The sequence below is a fragment of the Podarcis vaucheri genome (assembly GCF_965113315.1).
Source record: "Podarcis vaucheri genome assembly, chromosome: 11".
Classification (NCBI taxonomy): Eukaryota; Metazoa; Chordata; class Lepidosauria; order Squamata; family Lacertidae; genus Podarcis; species Podarcis vaucheri.
Genome location: NC_138749.1, coordinates 48,005,230 through 48,030,177, shown reverse-complemented (window position 1 = coordinate 48,030,177; position 24,948 = coordinate 48,005,230). Strand labels below are relative to the sequence as shown.

The following is a 24,948-nucleotide window of genomic DNA, read 5'->3' as shown; positions in this document are numbered from 1 at the left end:
TATATGTCCAGTTTGGACATCCATAAAATAAATCACGTACAGAGGAAGAACTAGCAAGGTTCATAGCGTTCTTTGTCTCTTTCCTGTATTTTAAAATAAATGTTTTATACAGTTCTGGCAAAATGAAGCCTGAAGAATCTAAAAACAGTTTTCTGTTCCAATAGCTTCAAGAACTCCTGCAAACAATTAACCCAGTTTTTTCATCCACGTAGCTAGAATTTTTAACCAATGTTGTTTGCCTGCAAAGAGGATATTTCTAGCTTTTGAGTTTGGAATGTTTGGGATTTCTGAATCATCTGATTACTACAAATGCCTATTAGTCCTCTTTTAATAAATATAACGTGCAAATATCAAGGGGGAAAGCCCCTTGGACCAGACCACACTGATGTAATAAGAACAAACCTGCCATAGAGAAAAACTTTAATCTTTTTAACAGTTAGTGACAGGACTTCTCAAGTTCCATCAAATACATACCATCCTCTGGCTGGTATTCATTTTTCAAACGCAAGTGCCTAAATCTTATTGGGTACCATACACAGTGACTACTGAACAATTCTTCATATGTAACTGTTAGCACCTAGCAGAATGTTTTAACCCCAAAAAGTATTTTACATTAAAATAAAAAAACAGGTAAACTCACAGCCCAACATGACATGAGATTAAGAGTGCTCGACACACAGCGGTCTGTATTTCAAATTTTATATAATGCAAGTTACGCTGCAAAATAGAAATGGTTTTTTTCCCAAGCTGAAGCTGTTTTTGCCCCTGAATCCATTTTGAAATCTGTTTCGCAAAGAAACTTCATGTTTACATATGAAAGAGGTGCAAACATAATGAACTTCACCTAGAGAAAAGCTTGACCAGGCATAGGCAAACTCGGGCCCTCCAGATGTTTGGGACTACAATTCCCATCATCCCTAGCTAACAGGACTAGTGGTCAGGGATGATGGGAACTGTAGTCCCAAACATCTGGAGGGCCCGAGTTTGCCTATGCCTGAGCTTGACAGTAGGAGTTATAGAATCTTTCGGGCAAAGTTCATTGTAAAATGTGAGAGCCTCTGCTTGAATGTTTGCAACCAGGATCGAAGCAAGCAATCCCTTCAATCCCGTGAACTGCCCCCAAACTCTGAAATGCACTATAGGCACAAGAAGACGACAGCAGAACTGGATGCTTCACAGGCCACGGCAGAAAGTGTTTTCCTGCCAGGGATGATACTAGACTCCAAGTCCAAGAATACTGGTAGGAAACAAACTTTACACATAATTTCCACAAAGAAGCCTTTTAGGGCACTTTGGGTCTGGTAGTCTCAGTCCCATCAACAGCAGGAGAAGACAACCTGAGGAGCCCAAGGCGCACTCAATGCCTCAGCCACTTTCCCTCCTTTTGCCAAGGAAAGTATCCAGACCTTGGAACAGGGAAAGGAGGTTGACAATCTTGGCAAGGGCTGCTTTGTGTGTGCCCTCTAAGCATTCTGCAAGTGCTCCAAATGCAAGCTTGCAACGGTTCACTTTAGGAGTGCTTCAAAGTTTCAAAGGCTTGACCCCTTTCAGGGACAGCAACATGCCCAAATTCCTATACAGGGAGTTTTCTAGTGAACTTGAAGGGAATCGGAATAGCTACATTAATGGCACAAGTAATCAGTATTTCTGGTTTCTGCAGGGAGCTGGATACCTAAAACACACCATCAAGTTTCTGTAATGCAAGTCCGTTTCCTTGTCCAAAAACATAGCTGTGTCCTTCAATTCCACAGATACCAAAATGCCTTCATTTTTGATGGAATGAAGAAAGGGCAAGATAGCTAAAAGACAAAGAGTTGGATCCAGAGTGGCTATTTCTTCATTGGAAGAGTTCATTCATAGAAGGCATTGGGTTCTGGTTCTGTCCAGAGGAATGGAAAAGGATTTCCACTGACTTCCCCTTTTGCCATGCTGTCTCTAGAGCTCCTGCAGGTCTCCAACCCTATGGAGCAGTTTTCAGGAGGTGTAGGGGTTGTCGGAGAAAAGGACAAATAAACTAAAATCACTTCTTCCTTCCAGTGCCAGTGAAACTCTGCTAAGCAAAATTCTGGATCCAACCCAGTTCTGCTATTATTTTGTTTTTTTGGCTGTAGCCTGTCTCAGAGAGACTTAAAATAACATTTCCTTATTTCCCCTTTTAAAGTTATCTTCTTCTTCTTTGGCGATCACAAAGACCAGTAAAGACCAGTGCATTTGCTATGTGCTTTGAAAACTGTTGTATACATTTTAAGGCAATTCTATAGGCACCAAAGTGGAAGCTGTTTAATCTACTTTTGATTAATAATGAGTTCTTAAATACTTCCAAGAACCAGCATATTGTGTAAAATTATTATAGCTCACCTGTTTAGAACAGTAAACTGTGCATTCATTAGCAGGGCAAAACAGCATTCCTGCAGCTTAATCTTATGGCTAATTTGAAAGACCAGTCTTGCACTTTGACATTTAAAATTATAAATATTGTACGAAGAAAAGAGACCGTAATTAAGCTATTCATTGCTACAAAAAAGACCTGTTATTCAAAAGCCTGCCAGACATTTACTGGCTCAGCATGTCAGTGTAAGAGAAGTAAAAGAGCCTTGCAAATGCTAATGAATACCCTGGCTTCAGAAGAGAAAAAATACTTTGGTTTCAATCCATTTTGTCAGTTACTGCTTTGCACATTAGAGCAGTGACAGCATTGCAGAAAAATGTAAGGAGTTGGCAAGTGGGAAGACTAGGAACTATGATGTCAACCACCAAAATGTCCATCGCATTTCTGAGCAGCAGAGGCACTTAACAGTCATCATTCAGTTCAGGAATTAAAAATTGAGGCACACTGGTCTGTTGGAAACAAATGCTAGTTTAGCTTGGCAACACGTACAAGTCAAATTAGTCTAGCACCTTGACAGTTACACCAATAAAAAGTAAAATATAAATTTAAAAATAGTCTCCCACCACGTTTGTGGTCTGTTGCTCTCCCATTTGTTCTATTTACAGCCAAAACTAGTCCATACAAAATCTGAAACAAATTTATTTGAAGTGGATTTTTTTTTTTAAAAAAAGACCTGTACAGATGTTTGTAATTTAAGCAGTTTTTAGACTAGATATCCAAAGGCATATGCATAGCGTTACCTTCATGGCATGAATTTCTTCCAGTAACCTCTCTGCACGTTTATGGTTTTTCAATACTGCATCTTCCGTGCCCCTGAAAGAGGAAGGTATTTAAATAATATTGCAATACTACATATGCTATGTTCCGTTATTATTCACTGTAAAATAATTCATGGTAATAGTTACCAAGGCCTGGTGCAGTTCTTTTTTCCCTTTTCTTTTTTGCAATCTCTTATCCACAGTTAGGAAATGCAAAAGTTGCACTGGGAGCATAGTGGAATGGTCTGCACATCATATGAGTGCAGAATGGCAGCTAATCCAAGGTCTGACTTAGCTTGGCTACAGGACAGTGGTGTAGCATGGGCTGCTGGCACCCGGGGTGTGTGTGTGTGTGTGTGTGTGTGAGGGAGAGAGAGGCAGCCATGCCAGCCCAAGCCCTCACCGCCAACTGAGCCACGGCGGTCTGAGTCGGCAGCAAGTGAGGTGAAGCAAGGGGAGGGGAGGAAGAAAGAGGTTCAAAGCTGCCATTTGAGGACAGACCTGAGGGCTGAGGTGCCCTGTTGGCAAAGGAGGAGACGGCTCTCTTCTTGGTGGTGGTGCCCTCCCCCTTCCTCGCTCTCGGCCGGCTCAGGGTTGAGGCACACACTGGTGGCCCTTCGCCAGCCACGAGGAGGAGGAGGAGGCGCTGCTGCCCCAGCCCGCAAAGCCTGGACCAGGTGCAGCTTGGCTTGCCTTCTCACTGCTCCGAACTTGATGAGGACCCCTGGGTGCGCCCCTTCAAAAATCTGTGCCAAGGGCCACGGCCGCCCTGGCCCTCCCCACACTATGCCCTTGGTTAAGGAGGAGATTCCTTAACCATGATTCCAGGCTTGGACAGTGCATTGGCTTAGCTACCAAAGTGACCTGGAAACTCCAAAACACGTTATAGAAAATGAAAGAATGTGGAGACTTGGGACTACTGGGGAGACTGCAGGAAGAACTACGTCATAATGGCAAGAGGGATATTTTTTGGCCAGAGAGGGGCAGGGGCAAGGGGTTGCTTCCCACTTTCCTGCTAGAAAGAGCCCTCAGCTCCTACTACCAGTTGCCCTGGGACTGCAGAAAACCATAAAAAGAATAATTGTTAAGCTTACTTTTTTGCCTTCAGTTTTGCAATATGTCTAGTTAGTTTGCGAATTGTCAGCACTCTGACTTTCCTCACTTCTTTTCTCATCTTCACAACCTGTTTTTTCGGGGGAAAGAAAATGCGTTGTAAAAAAACAACCACCATCAATAGCATATTTTGAATAAACACTCAAAAGTTTACAAACAGCTTTGAGCATAGTTAGCTCCCTTGCTTAACAAAAGACTGAATTCAGTTTTTCTGCTAAAAGTCAAAACTGCTTCCAAAAACAGCCAGCCAGTTGAGGAACAAACCAAGTCTCAAAACATGTCTGAGTTCTGAAAAGAAACAAGCCATGAAATAGCCAGGACATTCCTATGCAGTCATGTTTAATTTTCTTAGACCTAGGCTTGGCTATAGGTGAAGACAGCTTATTTGTGTTACATGTTCATTTATGTACTCACACTACCACAAAACACCTGTACTTTCTTCTAAGCCTTCTACAGAACAAGACTTCCTTCAGTTAACCACATGAATGTTTTAATTTTAGATGATGTTAATGCAAACCTGACTCATTCTTTGGTAAAACACTCTTTCAAATTCAATTTCACAGAGAAATAGACTGTTTTCTGGTGCAGTGAATGGACTAAATGGGCACTGACATTCAAGAAGAACCCAAATTTTATCTTAGATCAAACATTTCTAGGCAACCCTATAAATTCCTACAGCACTTCCATGATGTCCTACAACATGAGGTAAGCATGCAATAAATAGGTAAAAAAACCAAAATGAAGCACAAAGACAGGGTTAACTCCTTAAAAAAAGCAACCCATATAAATAAGACAGAAATCACCACACCCCAAAGTTAAAAATAGAATGCTAGCCTACCCAAGTTATTTAAAGTATGTTTAATAACCAAAAATAGCAACACTAGCCTCTCTTACAATGGTGCCATAGCTGAGGTCATGTCAATTGCTTTGAGAACCTGAAATGTGGTAGTTGTACCTTGGATCTTGAATGGCTTTAGTTGCTTAATATTTCGGCTCCCGAACAATCGAAAGCCGGAAGTGAGTGTTCCGGTTTCTGAACTTCTTTGGAAGCCGAACGTCCGGCACAGTTTCCGATTGGCTGCAGGAAGCTCCTGCAGCCAATCAGAAGCTGAGCCTTGGTTACTGAATGTTTTGGAAGTCAAATGGACTTCTGGAACGGATTCTGTTTGGCTTTCAAGGTACGACTGTATATGAACACTAAATTCTAACCAGAGAACACCACCAGATCTAGACTTTGTTCTCACTGATGGATGAACGGAGGTGACATGCCAATTTCTCCTATAGCGCCTCACACCCTCGAGGTAAGGAGGATTGGTAAATACTGCCTCTCCCTCCCCTTCCATTAATAGGAGCCCTCTGCTGGATCAAAAGTACACAAATGGAAGCTCTTCCATTCACAAAAACGTAAGTTTGGATCCAACTCAGTGAAAAGCTGCTATGTGGCAATGTGCGAATGCGCGTGTGTATCTAATTTAATTCCACTATGATCAAAGCCGATTTCGATATGACGGTGTTTTTTGAAGCCTACTTCACAGACTCAACGCTAGAAAGGAACTTGGAACGCATTTTAAAGTAGCCCTTTCAGCTTACTCCGTATTTCTATTTACTTGCCTGGAGAGCTGCTGGTGCCAATTCTGTAGGGAGAAGCAGAACAAGGAGTTCATTTCTATCTTTCTCCGGGAAGATAGGGAAGGCCTCTGTGAGAAGCAAGTGGCTTTCAGAAAACTGGTACATCAGTTAACTGATAGTCAAATAATGTCAAACGACTTCCCATTTATTATATGACCACAATGAAATATCCAATGAAGTAAAAAATGCCACTTTGAAAGTGGCACCTGTTTTCAATAGAGTTAAAGGGTCATTTGTTAACAAGGACAGAAGTGAGGGATTTACGCTACAACCGTCTGAGGGGTGGGGAGCTAGTAGTACAACAAAGTTTCCCGCACTACAGTATCAGCTACAAATGCAAGCAAGAGGTCCAGAAGGTAGCAACACAAGAACGGGCCTTCTCTGCAGTGGCTCCCTGTCTGTGGAATGCTCTCCCCGGGGAAGTTTGCCTGGCGCCTTCATTATACACCTTTAGGCACCAGGCAAAAACATTCCTTTTTAACCGGGCCTTGGCTTACTTTGATTGACATCTTACGCCCTTTTAAAATGTGGTTTTGTGTGTGTTGCGGGGTTACTGGGTTGTTGTTTTTATTTTTATTATACATTTTGTGGTTTTATATTCTGATTTTTTCCTGTGAACCGCCCTGAGACCTCCGGGTGTAGGAGGCCCAGTTGGTAGTGCTACCTGTAGCTGCTGCCCAGTTGGCATTGACCAGGGACTGGGTAAGGGGCTGCTTCCATTTGTGGAATGCCCTCCCTGGAGAGCTGCTTCTGCCTCCCTCATTGCTGACTTTCAGGAGAAAATAAAAAAAAATCTATTTCTAGCCAGGTATTGGATGAGATACTACTGACCATGGCAACCTTGAAATTAGCAACTATGAAGATACGTGATGGCTCTAAAATGTTTTTAGATGCTCTACATTTTTTAAAATAGCTTTTATTTTAAATTGTATTGCTTTCAAATGTTTTTAGATGCTCTAAATGTTTTTGTTTTTATTTTAAATTGCATTGCCTTAAATTGTAAACTGTACTGCTTGCTGTCCTTGGAAAAGCAGGCTAGAAATTTAATAAAAAACAAGTAAAATGTCACTATTTCCTACCCTAAGACCTGAGAAAATATTTATTAATATTACTTGCTATGGGAGGGGTAGTTTATTATTCAAATTCTGACTCTGTAGACACTTCCTATTTGTTTGGTAGTGGGAAGTATAAGTGTAACAGCCAATTCCAAACCATCAGCCTGACCTCTTATTTAAGGTTGGGGGGAAAAGGAGTCAAGATAATTTGCAAGGCTTGTTTTCTTTTTCCTTGTGACAGTCTCCAAAAAGACAGCCTCCCTCTGGGAAAATGCACCCCATGTGGAACAAATATTGATGTAAAATGATACTAAAACTAAAACCCTTTAAAAACAGTTTACTGCAAGGTAAAAGTGTTTGCATATCTGAAACCAATTGGGTCAGGAATTAGAAATTTGGCCAGAGTGACCATGTCATGCTACGGTTCCATCTTACTACCGTGCAAACAGGAAGCACTGGCTTGCAAAAACACTTCTGCAGAGTCAAAATTTAAATAAACGATGCCTGTAATAGCAAGTGATTGTCCATAAATATTATCCCTGATAGTGTTTATAAGGAAAAAGGCTCAGCGCACACAACTTAAAATAAACTCTGATGTAAAAAATAAAAACATTTTAATCGGAACTCGCTAGGCCACTCTTTTAAGTACGGATATGGAAATGGAGTTTATAAGTAACAAGTACTCAAACTAAACGTGGGGTTCCCATCAGTTGTTTTTGGCCACCCTATATAAATGTTTCTCTGCCAAAACTTCAGGGCCAAACAAGGCCCATCTTCTATCCTGCACCTGCCCATCCAACCTGTTCCCACCAGATTTCCAACGTTCTCCTAAGGAATCAGGTGCTCAGACTTGTACATCTGACTTGTCACTACAACATTGCTCCCCAACAAGGGACTGTGCCTTGGATTTTGACATGTCTGCAGCTGTTAATACATTCTCCCTAGCAGTAATAGCTGCACAGGTTCCATTCTTGCCTGTCACAGATCTGGCAAACTGACGGCAAACCCACCTACTTCCATGGATACGTTAGCTGATATAGATGAAAAGTTCACAAGCTATAATAAAAAACAACAACAACCAGGCACAGGCAAGGCCCACAATTTAGAGAATCACAGATCATTACGTACTCAAACATATATTTTTAACTTCCTATCCAATATTTAATTTATTCTTTCCAGGACTATGTGTGGAGACATAGTATATTTTTAGGAACCCATTTAACCAAAGGTCAACTAACTGCTGGCCATGAATGCAAGAAAGAGGACACACCCTGTGGCGTAAGAACATATGGACATGTTATCTTATACTGATTTGGCACATTAATCCAAATCAGTATAATGTGGAAAAATCAGCTGCTGTCCCATGTCTCCAGCAAGCTTATTTCAACCAATAAGCTTCCAACATCTACATTTTCCTTTTTAATCAGGGTATTAATCTTCTGAACACGTGTTTGGATCCGCAATGAGAGAAAAGGTAATAAAGTGACGCCCAATCCAGACAAGATGGAGGCAGAGTTCTCTGGAAGAGCAGTTTACTAAATTACTGGGATTTCCCACACCCTGACAGAGCTATTAGATCTGACCTTGCATTTAGATGCCAAAGACTGGCTCAAAGAGCATTTCACTGGTTTCGGTGGGGTGTCAGCTGAAGCCACTTCTGGGTTAGCAGCATGAATACAGTGAAAATTGTATGAATACAATTGTATGATTCTGTAACTGCAAGACCTATTTGTGCTCACCAAACTGCAGGAAATAGCAGAAGGGAAAGGAGCCAAAGACTCTCCCTTTTCTATGCGAGAGGGCTTACCTACTGTTAACCGCGCATGTATATGCCTCCTGAATCATTGTGAGCTCAGGCACGTCAGCGATGCTGTGACAGCTGAACAGCTGGCCTTTTTGTGCAATACATAACCTTACATGCAATGACTAGGGTGTCTGGTGGCCGGACAGAAAATGTGAAGGGACTAGAATGTGTCTGGCAAACCAACCAGCTTCGGCAGATCCTACCATTGCCCTCAGAGTTCTGGAAATACTGTATTGGGGGACTCCATTTTAGGGAAATGAGAGGAGATGGCCCAAAGTTGTTGAGCCTCTCCCCCCATGCAGCTGCAGGCAAGAAACACTCTTTAGATCGTTTCCCACGTGCAGCAGCATTGGGGCAAGTTGCGCTTCCGGGAGCACAACCTCCTCTGATGCCGCTGTGCGGGAAACGATCCAGGGAGCGCCCACCACACGCAGCGGCATCAGGGGATTTGCGCTCTCACCAATGAGCTGGCTGGTGGCGCACCGCTTCTCCCCCTATGCCACTATGCGTGTATTGGACGACCCCCGTTTTTTGACGTAATCTTTGAGTCAAAAAACCTTGTCCAATACACGGAAAAATACGGTAATTGTCTATGGACTTCATTACTCATCTGCCTCTTCTCCCTGCTTAAAAGCTTGGCAGAGAGACAGGAAAATTTACTGAAACAACATAGCAGCTCCCCTGAAGTCTTGGAGCTCTTGCCAGTAACCTTGGCCTTTGCTGTCGGACTGAATTTTTCGTTGCTGCTCTTCTGCCTTTGTAAGAGCGCTTTCCTAGCTACTGAGTCTGTATCACTAGGCTGATATAACAAGTGTTTACTTCTTCACTTACATGCAATTTCCTTTGTTGTGTGGTTTGGGGCAAAAGCCAGGACCCATTCATCCAAGGGGGCTGGTAAAGTGCAAAAGCAAATAGATATCAACTGTGCACATGGTGGGAACACATTGGCTTGGGATGTCTGCGCAGACCGCAGTGCTTTGAAATGTAAACATTAATATTTCTAATGTAAATATTATTTTCTTAACAATGCAAGATATTGACCTGGGTATGGGGAAATATGTAGCAGATGGTTGGGAAATCCGTGCTTGGAACTGAAGATACTTAAAGATGGTTAACATAGCAATTTCAGAGAATCGCAGGGGGAGGGAAGAGGAAGGGCAGCATCATGCAAGGTAAGGTTTGAACTGGATTAGAGCCAGATGAGAATGAAGAAAAAGGACATGGGGATTCATGTTCTAAACTTGGAAATTGGAATGGCAGCACTTCTGTGGTCCATGTGTCCACCATGCCTCCTCTAGCAAATTCACAAGTGTAGGTCATTCTTGCGTCATTTTCAAATATCACTTCATTTGACTCTCACGTAATTACTCAACTGTAATCATGTTTTCCCATGCAGCCAAAATAAACCCGACTTTGAGAAGGCTTACAGATTCAACTTACTTGAGAATGTTAATCAAATACACTTCCTTGCTTCCTTTCCTACACCCAATGGAATCCCAAGCATCTGATTATTCCACTCATGACAACTGTGGTGCAGGGAGTTTAAGAAAGAAAAAAATCTAGCAGAGCCTAGTCAACTAACAAACTGCAGAGAAGTTTAAGGCATGCTTTAGAGATTGTGGAGGGTGATGGAATGCTAAGAGGGTGTATTAAAAGGACTCGCTGGATCACAGCCAAAGATTATACATTGTAAAGACCTTGTAAGGGGTGGCAAATATTGGAAAGATGTATTGCATTAGAATAAAATGTTATGCTTGGCTACTTTGGGGGCTTGCTTTAAATCTGAAGAGAGAGAAGGGGTCCAACCTAAGCGAACCCACAGCCAAGAATTTAAGAACATTCATAGGAAAGTCTGACCAAAAGGGGAAAGAGCTCTCATGAACAGTACAAATCTATAGCTTAAAGCATATCACCGTGGGTAGGTCAAAGTATGAAAACATTAACACCAACCTGTGTTAGGATGAGAGCTACATTCTGTTCTTGAACACCCAAGTAGTAAAAAAGAGTCAAGAAAAACTGACACTGAATTTATAGTAAAAGCCAAAGGACACTATTAAATCACTTAGATATATACATCTTAGAATATACATCTATAAAACAACTTAAAATGCAGGTTTGACTATGATTCTAACAATGTTAACTTGGAAGCCATTCAGTGGGACACCATTCCTATCGCACCTCAATTCTGTTCGTTTCAAGGCATATGACCACTGAGCCCACAAGACACCAGCACTCGGTGACCATCCAACTGCTGAATGTTGTTGGCCAAGGTCACTTTTTCAAGTGTCTTCAACGTCATGCACAAAGCTTAATTTTGCACATGGCAGTGGCTACGATCAGCAATCAGTGTAAATTCGCCCCTTAACAGCCTTTGCATCAGGATGTGAGAGTGGCTTCTCGTAAGACTGGCAAATTTTGTCTTCCTCTTTGAATTTTTCCCTTCCTGCAATTCACCACAAGATCTCTGCAACTAAGAATTTGTGCCTGAGCCCATTTTTTCCTACTCCCCTCCTGTCCATTCTCCTTTCATGTTGTGTCTCCTATGTTGTGAGCCTGAGGGTTGGGACTAGCTTCTCAATGACAATTTGTAAACCACTATAGGAATGGGAGAAGGGGATGACAGAGGACGAGATGGTTGGACAGTGTTCTCGAAGCTACCAGCATGAGTTTGAGGGAGGCAGCAGAAGACAGGAGTGCCTGGCATGCTCTGGTCCATGGGGTCACGAAACGAAATGACTAAACAACAATGGGGTGGGCTGGTTTTTTTGTTTGTTTTTTGGCTGTAGAGCAAGATAAACTGGTGAAATAAATAAGTGATCTGGCATCAGGTAAAGTAAAACTTATCTCTCACTCAAGTTGCCCTGCGTTGTTCCCCCAGGCTAAGCCTCACTCCCTTCCTCTTCCCCCTGGACATCCTTACCTGGGCAATCTTGTTAAGAGCACTGTACCCAGTATTATGCACTCTTCCTTAAGCATCTTGCAAATTGCAACTGGCAGACACTTTGCCTTGGGACTGATAGCAATCTTCAGTCTTAAAACAGCTTTGTCTTGCCAGCATCCTCGGCTTCACTGGCCCCTAGGGAGAGGTTTGATGATGCCAGACACATCTTTTGACAGCAACATGCTTTTTCATGTTGAAAGGTGGTGGTGGTGATGAAAGACAGATGCAGCCGCTCACCTGCTTTCCCCAAGAACAACTGCTACTCAAGCAAGCATCAAATTTTGCACCTGCTTTCCAAGTTGGTCTGTGGAACCATTAGAAAACAGAGACTAATAACCAGTGACTTGTGACATAAATTAGGGTACGAGATGGATGCGGGTGTGTGATTTCAATTACAAGCAGATTTCCCTCCTTCAATCGGAAAAAAATGCTTGAAAAACTAAGAAGGAGGTGAGGAGTATTTCCTTACAAAATGTCTGTCTACTTTGTGGAATTTTTGTAAAACAATATTTCTTCTACTGTTCAACATTCCTGCATGAAGAGAGTGTTGAATAAAGAAATGTACACAGATAAACTTGGCAGCAGTGCTCCCTCAAACTGCTGCCACAATTGTAGGAATTGCAAACTTAAAATTATATACAAAGGAATACCTACACTTAAATGAGTAGTAGATATATTTTAGCAGATTAAATCATTTTGCAAAATAAATAAATAAATAAAATAAAGATTTATGAATGGTCAGTTCTAAGAGAATGATGTTTTCTGAATTTTAGATTCTAGCCCCTTTTTCAGGCCTCCTTAACTGACATGAAAACAGCTGTAGCAAGCTTTATATAGAACACACATGCTATGGCCACAGTTCTCTTAAATTGGCAGTAACCTATAAGTTCCCTTTCAAACTTGTTGGATTCTTCTTTGCTTTATTCTCATGGCTTGCCTTAATTCAAATATGATAAGCCACCAATCCAATTTGGATGGAATACAAAGACCAAATATAGACTAAATTGCTTCACTTAGCTAAACTTATTTGGATTATAATATGGAAGTCAGTATAATCACTTACAAATTAGCATAATCATCACAGTGAGAGAAAGCTACAGACAAAAAGAAATGCACTAGAAAACTGTAGAGCAAAAAGTTAATGAACTGAAATCAATTTGACTTAAGTAATGAGCAATTTGTCCCAATGACTGCAAAGAGAATTTAAGTGCAACTAATTTGGTATGGATACTAATCCATTACCTGCTGTGGTTGCTTTCTTTAAAAAAATAAGAAAAAGAAAAAAAGAACTAAGATTGTAACTAAATATCAGTGCCCAACAAAGGATTTCCAGTTTGGTGCTTGGCTCTGATATACAAAGTAGAATTACACCTGTTCCCACCAAAGCTTATCCCCTGCAACCCTTTCCTCTGTGTAGCTTTCCCCCATCTGAATCAATAAATACTGTAATGATCAGAAAGGTTTCAAGCACCTCTTCTCCACATCCACTGGTTCTCCACTCTGTACTCTCTTTAAATGTCAAAAAGGAACCAAGACTGGGAAGGAAATATCCATCATCCATAAGTTCGATAATGACTCTTGCAGCGTGGCATACGTGTGTTCACAATTGCAGATATACCTCATTCTAGGGTAGTGTACACCATTATTCCTCCCAACCATTTCTGGCAATTGGCATTCCTTGCATACTTAATACTGGCCACCTATTTTCCACCATCTATCATGGAGTTGCTGCAAGAAATAATGTTTTTTTCTTATGCCAAATACATGGTCTCATAACCAAAACTTGTAACAGCTGACACTCCTAAAATGACAGGAAATATAAAACGGGAATGGAGTGACCTGGATGTTAAATCTTATTTGCCAAGTCACAAAAATCAAAAGTTTTTACTTGTGAACCTAGCTGGTACTATCAACAGCACTGTTTGCCAACTTGTTCAAAAATATCTTGAAGACTGACAAAATCCCTGTTAATGTGGAAGGAACATTGAAGAAAGATACCAAGAACCAATGTCACACTTCACATTCTTTTCAAATGATAAATTACATATTATTACAACATTCCCACATGTATTTGTTTGTTTGATTTATATACTGCCCTTTAAGGCACAAATAAATAGTCAAAATGGAAGCAACAAAATAGTAACCACCCACCTGCAAACACAAAAGGCTGTAGAATATTAATAAGCCAAAGGCCTGGTTAAACTAGCTTCATGTAAAGAAGGCATTTAAATGGCACATTTCAAATGCTCCAAACATAAAAAGATATGCTGGCATGATTATCCCCACACTGTACATGGGTAGAGTGTGGTGCTGAGAGAGCAATGAATGAGGTCAAGTTGTTATCATCATCATCATGATAATTAGAATTTTAGTTGTTTTATCTTCCCCAGGGCAACCTAAACCAAACAGGAAAGTGTTTCTAAAGCAAAGGACAATCAGACAAATGCATGGCAGAGAATTCCAAACTAATTTATTCCTTTTCCTTGTTAGTTTATGGTGAGTTGCGGGGGGGGGGGGGAGATGGAGAGATGGATACAGAGCTGGGGAAGTATAGTGGGGGGCAGAATGTCCCATTTAATGCCCCAATTTACTTGTGGAGCCTGGGAACAGTAAGTGGCAAGGGGGTCTCTAGACATGTGCAGAGTGTCATGGTTGGGACTGTGGTCAATATTTGCTGTGGATTAAAGAAAAGCACAGCCAAGCAGGACACAACTGAGGATGACCTACTGAGCATGTAGCTCCATTTAAGCCGAAAGAAGAGATCCTTGTAGCTCAGGGTCACAGCTCCTAAGATACATAAACTCAGTGGTTCAAACTAGTGTTTACACCAAGAGAGTGTAAGCTGTGGTTTGTGTCTCTCTTGTTTTTGACAGGACCAGAAAGTTAAACAAAAAGAATTCTAACCACCATATACTGCAAAACCTTCGCCAGCAGAACTGGAGCAGGGAACCATGAAAAAACAAATGAAACAAACTGCAGAGCCTGGCGAGGAGAAGGCAGGCAAAAGTTGCCATATTTCTACTAAGGAGGTTCAGGAGGGTGTCTTTTGTGATGTGTTGCCTGCAGTAGGGGTCACTGAATCAGAAGAGAGACTGAGAAGTGGACTGGGGGGGAGGAACCCTGCATCTTCCCTTCGTATACTGGAAAAACACCAAATTAAATTGAATTGTACGCATCAGAGTTTCAGTTATACACAATGTGATTGTTCAGGTTTAGGAATGACATTCAGAGTTTAGACACACAAAAAACAGCCTCATCCCAATTACAAAGAAAAATGAATGATGTGTTCAAAAGTTCAATGACTGAAAATGAAGGGATGTCATGTGCAATAACTAATATGATCAGTTCTGATTAAAAGTCACCTGGTACAATTCATATCTCTTTTAGACACCTGTAGCTTTACCAGTTAACCAGTCAGTGTTTTCATCACAGCTATGCTACAGCTCCTTTAAATATAGTCTACAGCAAGCTCCCATGACTGAGCTTGCAATTTTTTTATTACGCACCAGCTCAAGTAAGCAGCCACATGTTTTATTTCTGGCAACCTCTAACTAGCCTACGTGGCCCAACCAAATGCACTTCACACAAACCACTCTGAGCAGAAGGGGGAGGCAAAATCTCATTTTCATCTATATTCATTTAATACTGCTCAGTTTGCAACAAGTACGCAGGCTGCTTTTGCATTTTTAATTTCTTCATAATCTGCTGCAAGCAAATGTGCTTGAATCTGCTGGTCACAGTATGCCTTTAATGTTCTGCAACTGATGATGTGGCAACTCAAAACTTGAATAATAGCTGCTGGAAGAGATCCTAGGGGGAAAATCTTCTTCTAAATTCTATCTCAGAGACTGAGCTTGGAAATTTCATAAGCTTTATCGGAATGGTTGCTGAGAACACTGACATGGTCCGAAAGAATGTCAAGAGATTTTTTTTCAGCAGAACTCAATCCATCACAGGAAATTCTTACTAAAGAACTTGCTAGAGAATATTAAACTATTTTAAACAAGAGACAAACTTGTTACACGTATTCTCAAAGGATGAAGAAAGGCTTAGGGCAACCTAAGAATGGTTTGTTTCTTAACAATCTACACATTCATGCCTTTGGACAAAAAGACTAAATTGAATTGAATACAGTCTGCCAATGCCTTCTAGCACACACTGACAAAGTTCTATGAAGCAGATACTTGGTAGATGTGTAGAATTATCAACTTACTATAATAGTCTAAATTTAGCTCATCATTCTTATCCTTAGAAATTAAAGGGAAAAAATCAGCCTATTTCTGGGCAGAGGGAAGTGTGTGTGTGTGAAGTTTGAGGCCAGCTACTCTCCAGGTCATTCCACGTCAGTTCAACGTGGTCATGCCACCCACCGTCTTGGGTTTTGATGAAACTTGGTGTACACCCTTCCCTTATGGTTGAAAGAAACCCCCTTAAATATTTCCCCTCTATCTCAAACGGTTTTAATTTTATAGCACTTCAAAGTTTCGTGAAATCCAGGTTTCTGTTACTCTTTCATTCTATACTTCAGACCTGTGAGTATTTTGGCCATCGTAGTTCCAGACCTCTTTTGCAAGCTACAACCCATAAGGGCTAGGAAATGACCTTTCAGTTCTAAACCTACTTTAAAGATTTGATTTCTAGAGCCTAGAAATGGTATTCTGGGATTTGCATGAGCAGGAAGAAACCACCATCCTTCCCACTTCTCCTCCTTGCAGCTGGGTGGACATGCTGGGTAGCTTTAAAGTTTTGCTTTCCATTACCAAATCAACTTCGTGTGTTGTCCAGACCAAGGATCGTGCTTTCTATCAAACTATAAGTTAAATAAGTGAGCTTCAGAAACCACAGTTGGACATTGGCTTGATTTAAAACCTACCCAAGTTTGTTATAAAGTATGATCCTTGGTCTGGATAACATGACAATCCAGGATTCCGGGAAAGCGGGGGGAGGGAACTGCTGTAGAACTTGTTGCAGCTGCAGGGAAGGAAGAGGAGAAGAGAGGGCACAAATTTTAAGTTATCAATACTTTGTTCCTGCTAATGCATGCCTCACAAAGCTATAATTTTGTGTGACATGTGACCCTTCCTGCTTATGCACATGTAAACTAGACCAATAGATACTGTCCTAAATATATTTCCAACAGTATAAGCCCCACTGAACAATATACACAAATTGTTTTGATTCACCTAGCTTACAATTCCACTTGATTCACTAAAATTATTATTATTATTTATTATTTATACCCCGCCCATCTGGGCAGTTCCCAACAGAATATTAATAATAAAAAAGCGACAATATCAAACATTAAAACAGGGGTCAGCAACCCACCGTCCCTCAGACCATGTGGTGGGCCAGACTATATTTTGAAAAAAAATAATGAATGAATTCCTATGCCCCACTAATAACCCATTTAAATAAAAGCACACATTCTACTCATATAAAAACATGCTGATTCCCAGACTGTCTGCGGGCCAGACTGAGAAGGCAAATGGGCCGCATCCGGCCCCTGGGCCTTAGGTTGCCTACCCCTGCATTAAAAACTTCCCTAAACAGGGCTGCCTTCGGATGTCTTCTAAAAGTCAGATAGTTGTTTATTTGCTTAACATCTGATGGGAGGGTGTTCCACAGGGCAGGCACCAGTACCGAGAAGGCCCCCTTCCTGGTTTCCTGTAACCTCACTTTTCGCAGCGAGGGAACCACCAGAAGGCCCTCGGCGCTGGACCTCAGCGCCCAGGCAGAATGATGGGGGTAGAGACGCTCCTTTAGGTATCCTGGGCCGAGGCCATTTAGGCTTTAAAGGTCAGCACCAACACTTTGAATTGTGCTTGAAAACATACTGGGAGCCAATGTAGGTCTTTCAGGTGTTACCGTATGTGGTCTTAAATATAATAGATGCAATGGGAGAAACAAAGCAGTAGTAATGTTTAATGGTTTCTTTACATGTAAAGGTTCATCATTGTTCCACTCGATGTGTGTGTCTTTAAGGGGCCGGAGCAAGGGCCAGAGCAAACTAACGAGACCCAGCTTTACAGCTGTGAAACATAGCAGGTGCTGCTGAGTTGTACTGATTAAACTATGTCAGCAATTGGGTAGAGTATATAAGGAGCAGCACCTAGCTCTCCCATTACTCTGGGGGATGGGTTGGTGGTTGGGTCATGTTGGTTTGTTGATGTATTTAGTGTAAATGGAGTTTTTGTTTTTCTTATTAAAACCTTCTTTAAGTTATTTTTGAGTCCCTTTTTAATGCAAGGTCTCCCCAGCAAGCTCTCTGCAGCGCTACCATACTGCAAAAAGCCAACAAGTATTTACTCCACTAGAGCAAATTCCTTGCAAAATAGGTGAGAGGGCTTTGCTATGCTCCATCTAAAGGAAAGCAGAATGAAGTCCTGAAGTTTCACCCCAAATGCCCAAGTGCCATTAAAAATGTATACATAAATTTAGGGCCGGGGGATTCTGTCCTAAAAGAATACATCTCACAATTCTGTTTGGAACAGTACATATATTTAAGGCTTTAAATTAATCAGTTTGTAAATTAAGCACATTTGCAAGAGAATTTGTACAAGCAGTGCAGGGGTGGGGGTTAAGAGGAGCTTATTACTTATTTTGTGCTGCCACCTAGCAACATTTTCAAATATAATTTGCACATAAAGCTATTTTACAAGTATATTTTTAAATATGTTACCATTTCATCTTAATTTTTTCTTTTAGATTATTCTCTGCCAAAAAGTCATGACGGGAAGAAACAAAATTCTATTATACAAATTAACGATGCATCGCTGATTGTTTAGGTCTCTGGGAAAAGGCTGTTTCCAGATTGCAAGCATAATTGCAAATTGGGATCATTCCCTGCTCCAACACTAACCTTAAATGAAGCCTGCTTCATACCAATGTATGAACAGGTTATTTTTCTTTTCCGAACGGTTCAGAGACTTGAATCAGACCAATAATATTCAAACACATACAGCACCATTGCTTCTTCACTTGTAGTTACATATCCCTATATTATCCTGCCTGTACATTAAGATCTGCAGGACACATTGTTCTTAACTCTGCTCATGTGACAGTGGCATGAGATAGGGCCTTCTCTGTGTTGGCATCTTGTCTATGAAACTTCATTTGGAGGTATGACTGGTGACATCATTATTGGCACCCAGCTGGTGACTTACCTCTTCACCCAGATCTTTTGGGGGAGCTAATTTGAGAAGGGATTACGAGCGATGTCCTGCTCTTCTGAATAAAATATAACTGTTGGTTGAACATCATTGTTTTAATAATTTGACGTTGGTTTTGTAAACAGCCCTGGGAACGTAACTGATTATGAAGGGCAATTTAGAAATTGAATAAAATAATAGGTATTTGTCCCTACTCCCGATTCCTAGTCAGCAACAGACACTCATGCAGTTCTTACCCAATAACAGCTATCTCCAATGCAAAAGTGCTTTGCATGGATATGAAAAGAAGGGAACTCACAACAAACTGCAGCTGTAGTGCTGCATGATCAAACTGGACAGCAGGGAGAAGCAGATTAAGTATAGTGTGTAGTAATATATATATATATATATATATATATATATATATATATATATATATACGAAAGCAAATATATATATATATATATATATATATATATATATATATATATATATAGTATAAACCAGTGTTAAATTCGAAGTCTGATATTCAAACAACCGCAAAATTAAATGTATTGATGGAACATATTATCCCTTTTGTAACCTCAAACATTTTCTACCACTTCTTGTATTCTTTAACACTTGCAAGTGTGTCAGATCTAAATCTAAAATAGAAAATACAATTCACAATAAAAACAGCAAAAAACAAAAACACAAAGCCCAACTAAAATCAGAATAAAGCATGACAACTATCAAACAATTAAAACTAGCATTAAAAAAGCATAGAAGATAGCAAGGGTAAACTTGGTGCAAGTATCCAATATATCAAACACCCAATGAAAGAGAAGGAGGCATCCTGTGATACCTTAAAGCCTAAGAAAATTATTATGGAATAAGCTTTTATGAACTAGAGTTTACTTCGCCTGCTTTGTTTTCTGGTGTAACAGACTGACAAAGTGATCCCACTGGAAGTTGTCAAACAAGAGAAGCATAAGAATTGAATGTCAAGGGATCTAACTGGATCTACAGTGGGACACCAGAGGACAGAGCAGTTCATCATTTACAGTCTTAGAAATTGACCTACTTCTTCAGGTGTCAAGGACATGATGCTGTTCCATGCAATCACAAAAGAGATGCACATGTATGAGGAAATCCAACTTTCTCCTTAACAATTGGTGTCCTTAAGTATTTTGTAAGCCTTAGGGAGCAAGTCTAACTCCCAAGCAGAAGCAGCAGTGCAGAACAACGTGTCTGCAGCCCTACCACTTATGGCCACAAGCTTCCAGTTTTCACTGCACTCAATCCGTGCTGGTGCAGCATAGAGACCCAACCAGTAGCTGAACCAGCAAATCCTTATCAGGCCCAGTTCCACACCTTCTCTACTCCCGCAATTCCCTGTTTTGCGGGCTTGTGCTGGCTGCCACCAGGAAGGCCACCACTGGCAGAAGTGCCTGCCCACTCATGTTTTCAGCAGAGCCGCCCAGGGAAGGGAGCTGGATTGCTCTTTTACTTCTGCACAAAAAATGCACAGCAACACTATGAAACAGGGAAAGAGAGGATGTGGGAGAACGTGAAACACAAAACTAACTATGAAAAGAAGATAATGAAGACAGGTTTGTGTGAAAGAAAGGAAGGAGGAGAAAAGAAAGGCACAAAATGGAGGAAAGGCAAAGTTAATGTCTCAACCAAATGTTGGGTCAACATAAGGAGTATTAAATGTAAACTTTTGCAGACCACAGGTCATTTACCGTATTTTTTGCACCATAACACTCACTTTTTTCCTCCTAAAAAGTAAGGGGAAATGTCTGTGCGTGTTATGGAGGGAATGCCTACGGGTGGCATGCCTACGGATTTTCCTCCTCTAAAAACTACGTGCGTGTTATAGAGCGAAAAATACGGTAATCAATATAAACATGCATTTTTAAAAGTTGCAAAAAAGGTATGCTATAATAAATTTGATTATTTTTTTCAGGTGTGACAAGACACTCGGTTGTTTTTGCTGTAAAAGACTAAGACCATACCCACACCGCAGACTTAAAGTGCTCTTATACCAGTTTAACAGCCATGGAGAACTCTATAGTTTGTTAAAGGTGCTGGCAATAGTAGGACTGTGAGGTCAGCACCCTTAAGAAACTACAGTTTCCAGCCATGACTGTGTTAGAAAAGTGCTTTAAATGTATGCTGTGGATGTGACCTAACACATTGGCCCTTCGGCGGGTGTGAGAGGGAAAGTCAATACTGCAATTCCCTGCACCCTTAACTGGTGCACTTAGCAGGGTAAACATGAAGAGACATGGGGCTGCAGCTGTTCTAAGAGGAAGAAAAGGCACCTGGGAAATGTTGTGTGGGATAGCTCAGACAGCAGAACATGAGACTCTTAGGTTCGTGGGTTAGTGCCCCATGTTGGGCAAAAGAGATCCTTGCATTGTCCAAAGTGTTGGACTAGATGACCCTCCTGATCCCTTCCAACTCTATATCTGCAGGGCAACAGACACTGAGCGAGCTCAGGAGTTTTGCAGCAGCACTACAAAGCCAAAACAGCCAAGGCAGAGCTCCTGAAGAAGAAGAATGTTTATTTGCCTCAGCCACTAGCCATAGCAATAAAATTAAATGAACTGAAGATAGAGGTAAAAACTTAACTATACAAAATACATTCTGGAGGTTTACAACAACAATAAAATAATGGATCTTATTCTAATTGCCCCTGCTAAAAAAACTGCAGTTTTTGCTGTCACCTGATTGTCTTGATCAGCTAGAAGAAAGGACACAGTAGCAATGGCTGAGTGACCCAGCATGGACAATAGTAGAGGGGTAATCACCTCACTCCTCAAATCTTTATACAGTATGCACATGAGCCCTGACTCAATACTGCCATCTCCACATGGAAATAAACGTTTTTCCAGTGGGATTTTTTGAAACTGATTCTCAAGTACAGCCAAGGGCAGTACAGTATATTCAATCTTGCATAACTGAAAGCATGTCTGTATTTTGGAATTATTACATTTTGCAGATAGGGTGCCAACAGGTCAAAACAGCTGTGTGGCAAATAACCATACCATGGACAAAATTTCCTTATGGTGGCCAAATTACTCTGTCGCTTGATGTCCTATAGGCGCTGTCTGATTTAATTATTTGCTTTACCAAAGCCCAGTGTTAATAACTGTTGCAGTGATAAACCAGAAATGCAAAGCAGAAATGCAAAGCACAAGTGCTCTCGTGACAATCTTGTGATACTAAGAGTAGTGGAGCAGGTGGCACTGCGGTCTAAACCACTGAGCCTCTTGTGCTTGCTGATCAGGAAGGTCAGCGGTTCGAATCCTGGGGGCAGTGAGCTCCCATTGCTCTGTCCCAGATCCTGCCAACCTAGCAGTTAGAAAGTAGATAAATAGGTATCACTGCGGCGGGAAGGTAAACGGTGTTTCCGTGCGCTCTGGTTTCCGCCACAGTCTTCCATTGTGCCAGAAGTGGTTTAGTCATGCTGGCCACATGACCCAGAAAGCTGCCTGTGGACAAACACCGGCTCCCTTGGGCTGAAAGCGAAATGAGTGCCGCAACCCCATTGTTGCCTTTGACTGGACTTAACCATCCAGGGGTCCTTTACCTTAGATCCCAGGACAGTTTACAATATAAAAACAGAAAAATACATACTATAAGGGTAAAGGTAAAAAAGGTAAAGGACCCCTGGATGGTAAAGTCCAGCTGAATTCGGCTATCAGGGGTCAGCAAACTTTTTCGGCAGGGGGCCGGTCCACTGTCCCTCAGACCTTGTGGGGGGCCGGACTATATTTTTTGAATGAATGAATTCCTATGCCCCACAAATAACCCAGAGATGCATTTTAAATAAAAGCACACATTCTACTCATGTAAAAACAGGCTGATTCCCGGACCGTCCGTGGGCCGGATTTAGAAGGCGACTGGGCCGGATCCGGCCCCCGGGCCTTAGTTTGCCTACCCATGGGCTATGGGGTGCAACACTCATCACCCTGAAAAGCGACATGAGCACTGCAACCCCATAGTATATTAATCTTGTTTTTTTAAAAAAAATGTATTTTAATCAACTTGTTTTTATTATTGGTTGTTAGCCGCCCTGAGCCCGGTCTTGGCTGGGGAGGGCGGGGTATAAATAAATTTATTATTATTATCATTATTATTATTATTACTGTCGCTTGTGACTGAACCTAACCATCCAGACGTCTTTTACCTTTTGTTTTCTATTTTACTAAGGGTAGTAAACCAGTGGGGTTTAAATTCAGCCGAAGCCAATAATTAAAAGTCCCTCGACCAACTCTGTAATCCGACGTCTCCTGCCCAGAGGTGGGATGAGCTTCACGGAGCTGGAAGGGTTCCCCAAGGGTCATCCAGTCGAACCCCGCGCAAGGACTCCCTCAGAAGGCGGCGTGTATTGGGAGGGCCCTTATCCTCACTCAGCAGAGCTCCGGCCCTCGACTCCCTTGGGCGAGGGCACCGTTTCGCGGCCCTCCCCCCGCGCGCATTTCCTCCACGGGTCACCCTCAACCCGCCGGGCGCCTTCCCCCTCCGCTCACCTCGTTGTTGAGGTTCAACGCCTGCGCCATCGCTTCCCCTTGGATCGCGCGCACCGGGGCCCCGCGGAAGGGACGTCTCGGCGCCCAAACCCACGCGCGCAGCACACCTTCGCCGCCCCTCGCGTCTCTCCTCACGACGGACGCGAGCGAAACAACAACGCGCGTGCGCGGCCCTTCCGGCGCGCTCCTTCCGGGTGCCGCTCTGCAGCTCAGCCTCTATGGTTTAGGAGGACAAACTGGCTGCTTTCGAGTCCGCTTCAGCTCTGTGGGGTTTTTAAAATGATTTTTATTAAAGATTTTCCTGAATGACAAAGGAACGTGCAATCTCTCTCTCTCTCTCATCTCTTTCTTTTCTGGTTCAGACCTCCGGGCATAGGTATATAAATTCAATACATCATCATCATCATCATCATAGTAATAAGTAGTCTTTTGGTTATGTTCATTGTAAGGCAATGTGGTATCCAGTGGGGAAAGACGAGAGGGTGGGGGATAAACACACTAAAAAAATTTCGTTTTTCCAACTTGGCACATGAGTAAGGTTTTTATGTCAGCATCGTTTGGGGTAGGTTCCCTTCCTATTGTTAAGTGAAAAGGGCTTTAAAATAATAATAAAAAAGAATTATAATTAGGTATTTGAACGATTGGTATTAAGAATTGCAGTGCTTTTTTTCTATAAAAAATGTTTAGGGGTGTTCTCATTTTCCTACTCATATTGAACTACTGCCCCTCAACGAGGGCAAACTTGGATTCACAAAATGTTTAGGGGTATCTGTCCCCCCAGGAAAAAAAGCACTGAATTATTGTATTATAAATTGGTATTGTTCTAATGAGGCTGTTATTGGATTGTAATTGAAAACTATTAAAAATTATTATTAATGAAATAAAAAAGAGTGGCGTGGAAAGCGGGAAAGGAGTCGGGAGGTTTCTCATAGATATGGTGAGAAACTGTGTTTTTAAAAAACCAACATATCTGGGTGGGCATGGGCATAGCCAGGATCTTTGTTAGCGGGAGCACAACCTCAGTTTTGTGTTGATTTGCGGGGCAGCTGCCTCCAATTGGCTACACCCACGCTGATCAGTGGCAAATCCAGATAACAGTTTCATAGAATGGTGGAGTTGGAAGGGACCCTGAGGATCATCTAGTCCAACCCAAATATGCAGCTGTCACATACAGGGGACCTGCAACCTTGGCGTTATCAGCACCATGCTCTCACCAACTGAGCCATCCAGGTGTTTATAAGTCTCGGGCTGCAATCCTTCCCGTGACTCCCCCGGAAAGTGGTGGAGTCTCCATCCTTGGAGGTTTTTAAGCAGAGGTTAGATGGCCTGGAGACTTGAGTTGAGATTTCTGCCTTGCAGGGGGTCAGACTAGAAAGTCCTCTTGGGTCCCTTCCAACTCTTACAATTCTAAGTATGGTCCAGTGACTTTGTGGGATTCCCCGCTACCTGTTTATAGGGCTGGGTGTTGAGGAATTGGAAAAATAAAGGTATGATACCCTTCAATCCATGGATTGATATGATATCACTGACAATTTAGGAACGGACTGCTTACAGTCACAGACTCCATATGGATAAATATGATAATATT

General features: G+C 41.7%; 1 protein-coding gene across 2 annotated transcripts in view; it reads right to left on the bottom strand.

The window, feature by feature from the left end:
• Nucleotides 1–23,517, bottom strand: part of SRFBP1 (serum response factor binding protein 1) — a 42,015-nt gene extending 18,498 nt beyond the window's left edge. The window contains exons 1-3 of one of the 2 annotated variants that reach the window (XM_082191614.1): nt 23,361–23,517; nt 4,242–4,330; nt 3,130–3,202 (exon numbers count right to left, since the gene is read on the bottom strand). In XM_082191614.1, coding sequence (XP_082047740.1) covers nt 3,130–3,202; nt 4,242–4,330; nt 23,361–23,390 — 192 coding nt within the window. In that variant the 5' untranslated portion in view covers nt 23,391–23,517. Of the gene's footprint in view, nt 1–3,129; nt 3,203–4,241; nt 4,331–23,017; nt 23,235–23,360 lie in introns of those variants that run through there. The other variant, XM_082191615.1, reaches the window with a different exon arrangement.
• Nucleotides 23,518–24,948: the final 1,431 nt, after the last annotated feature.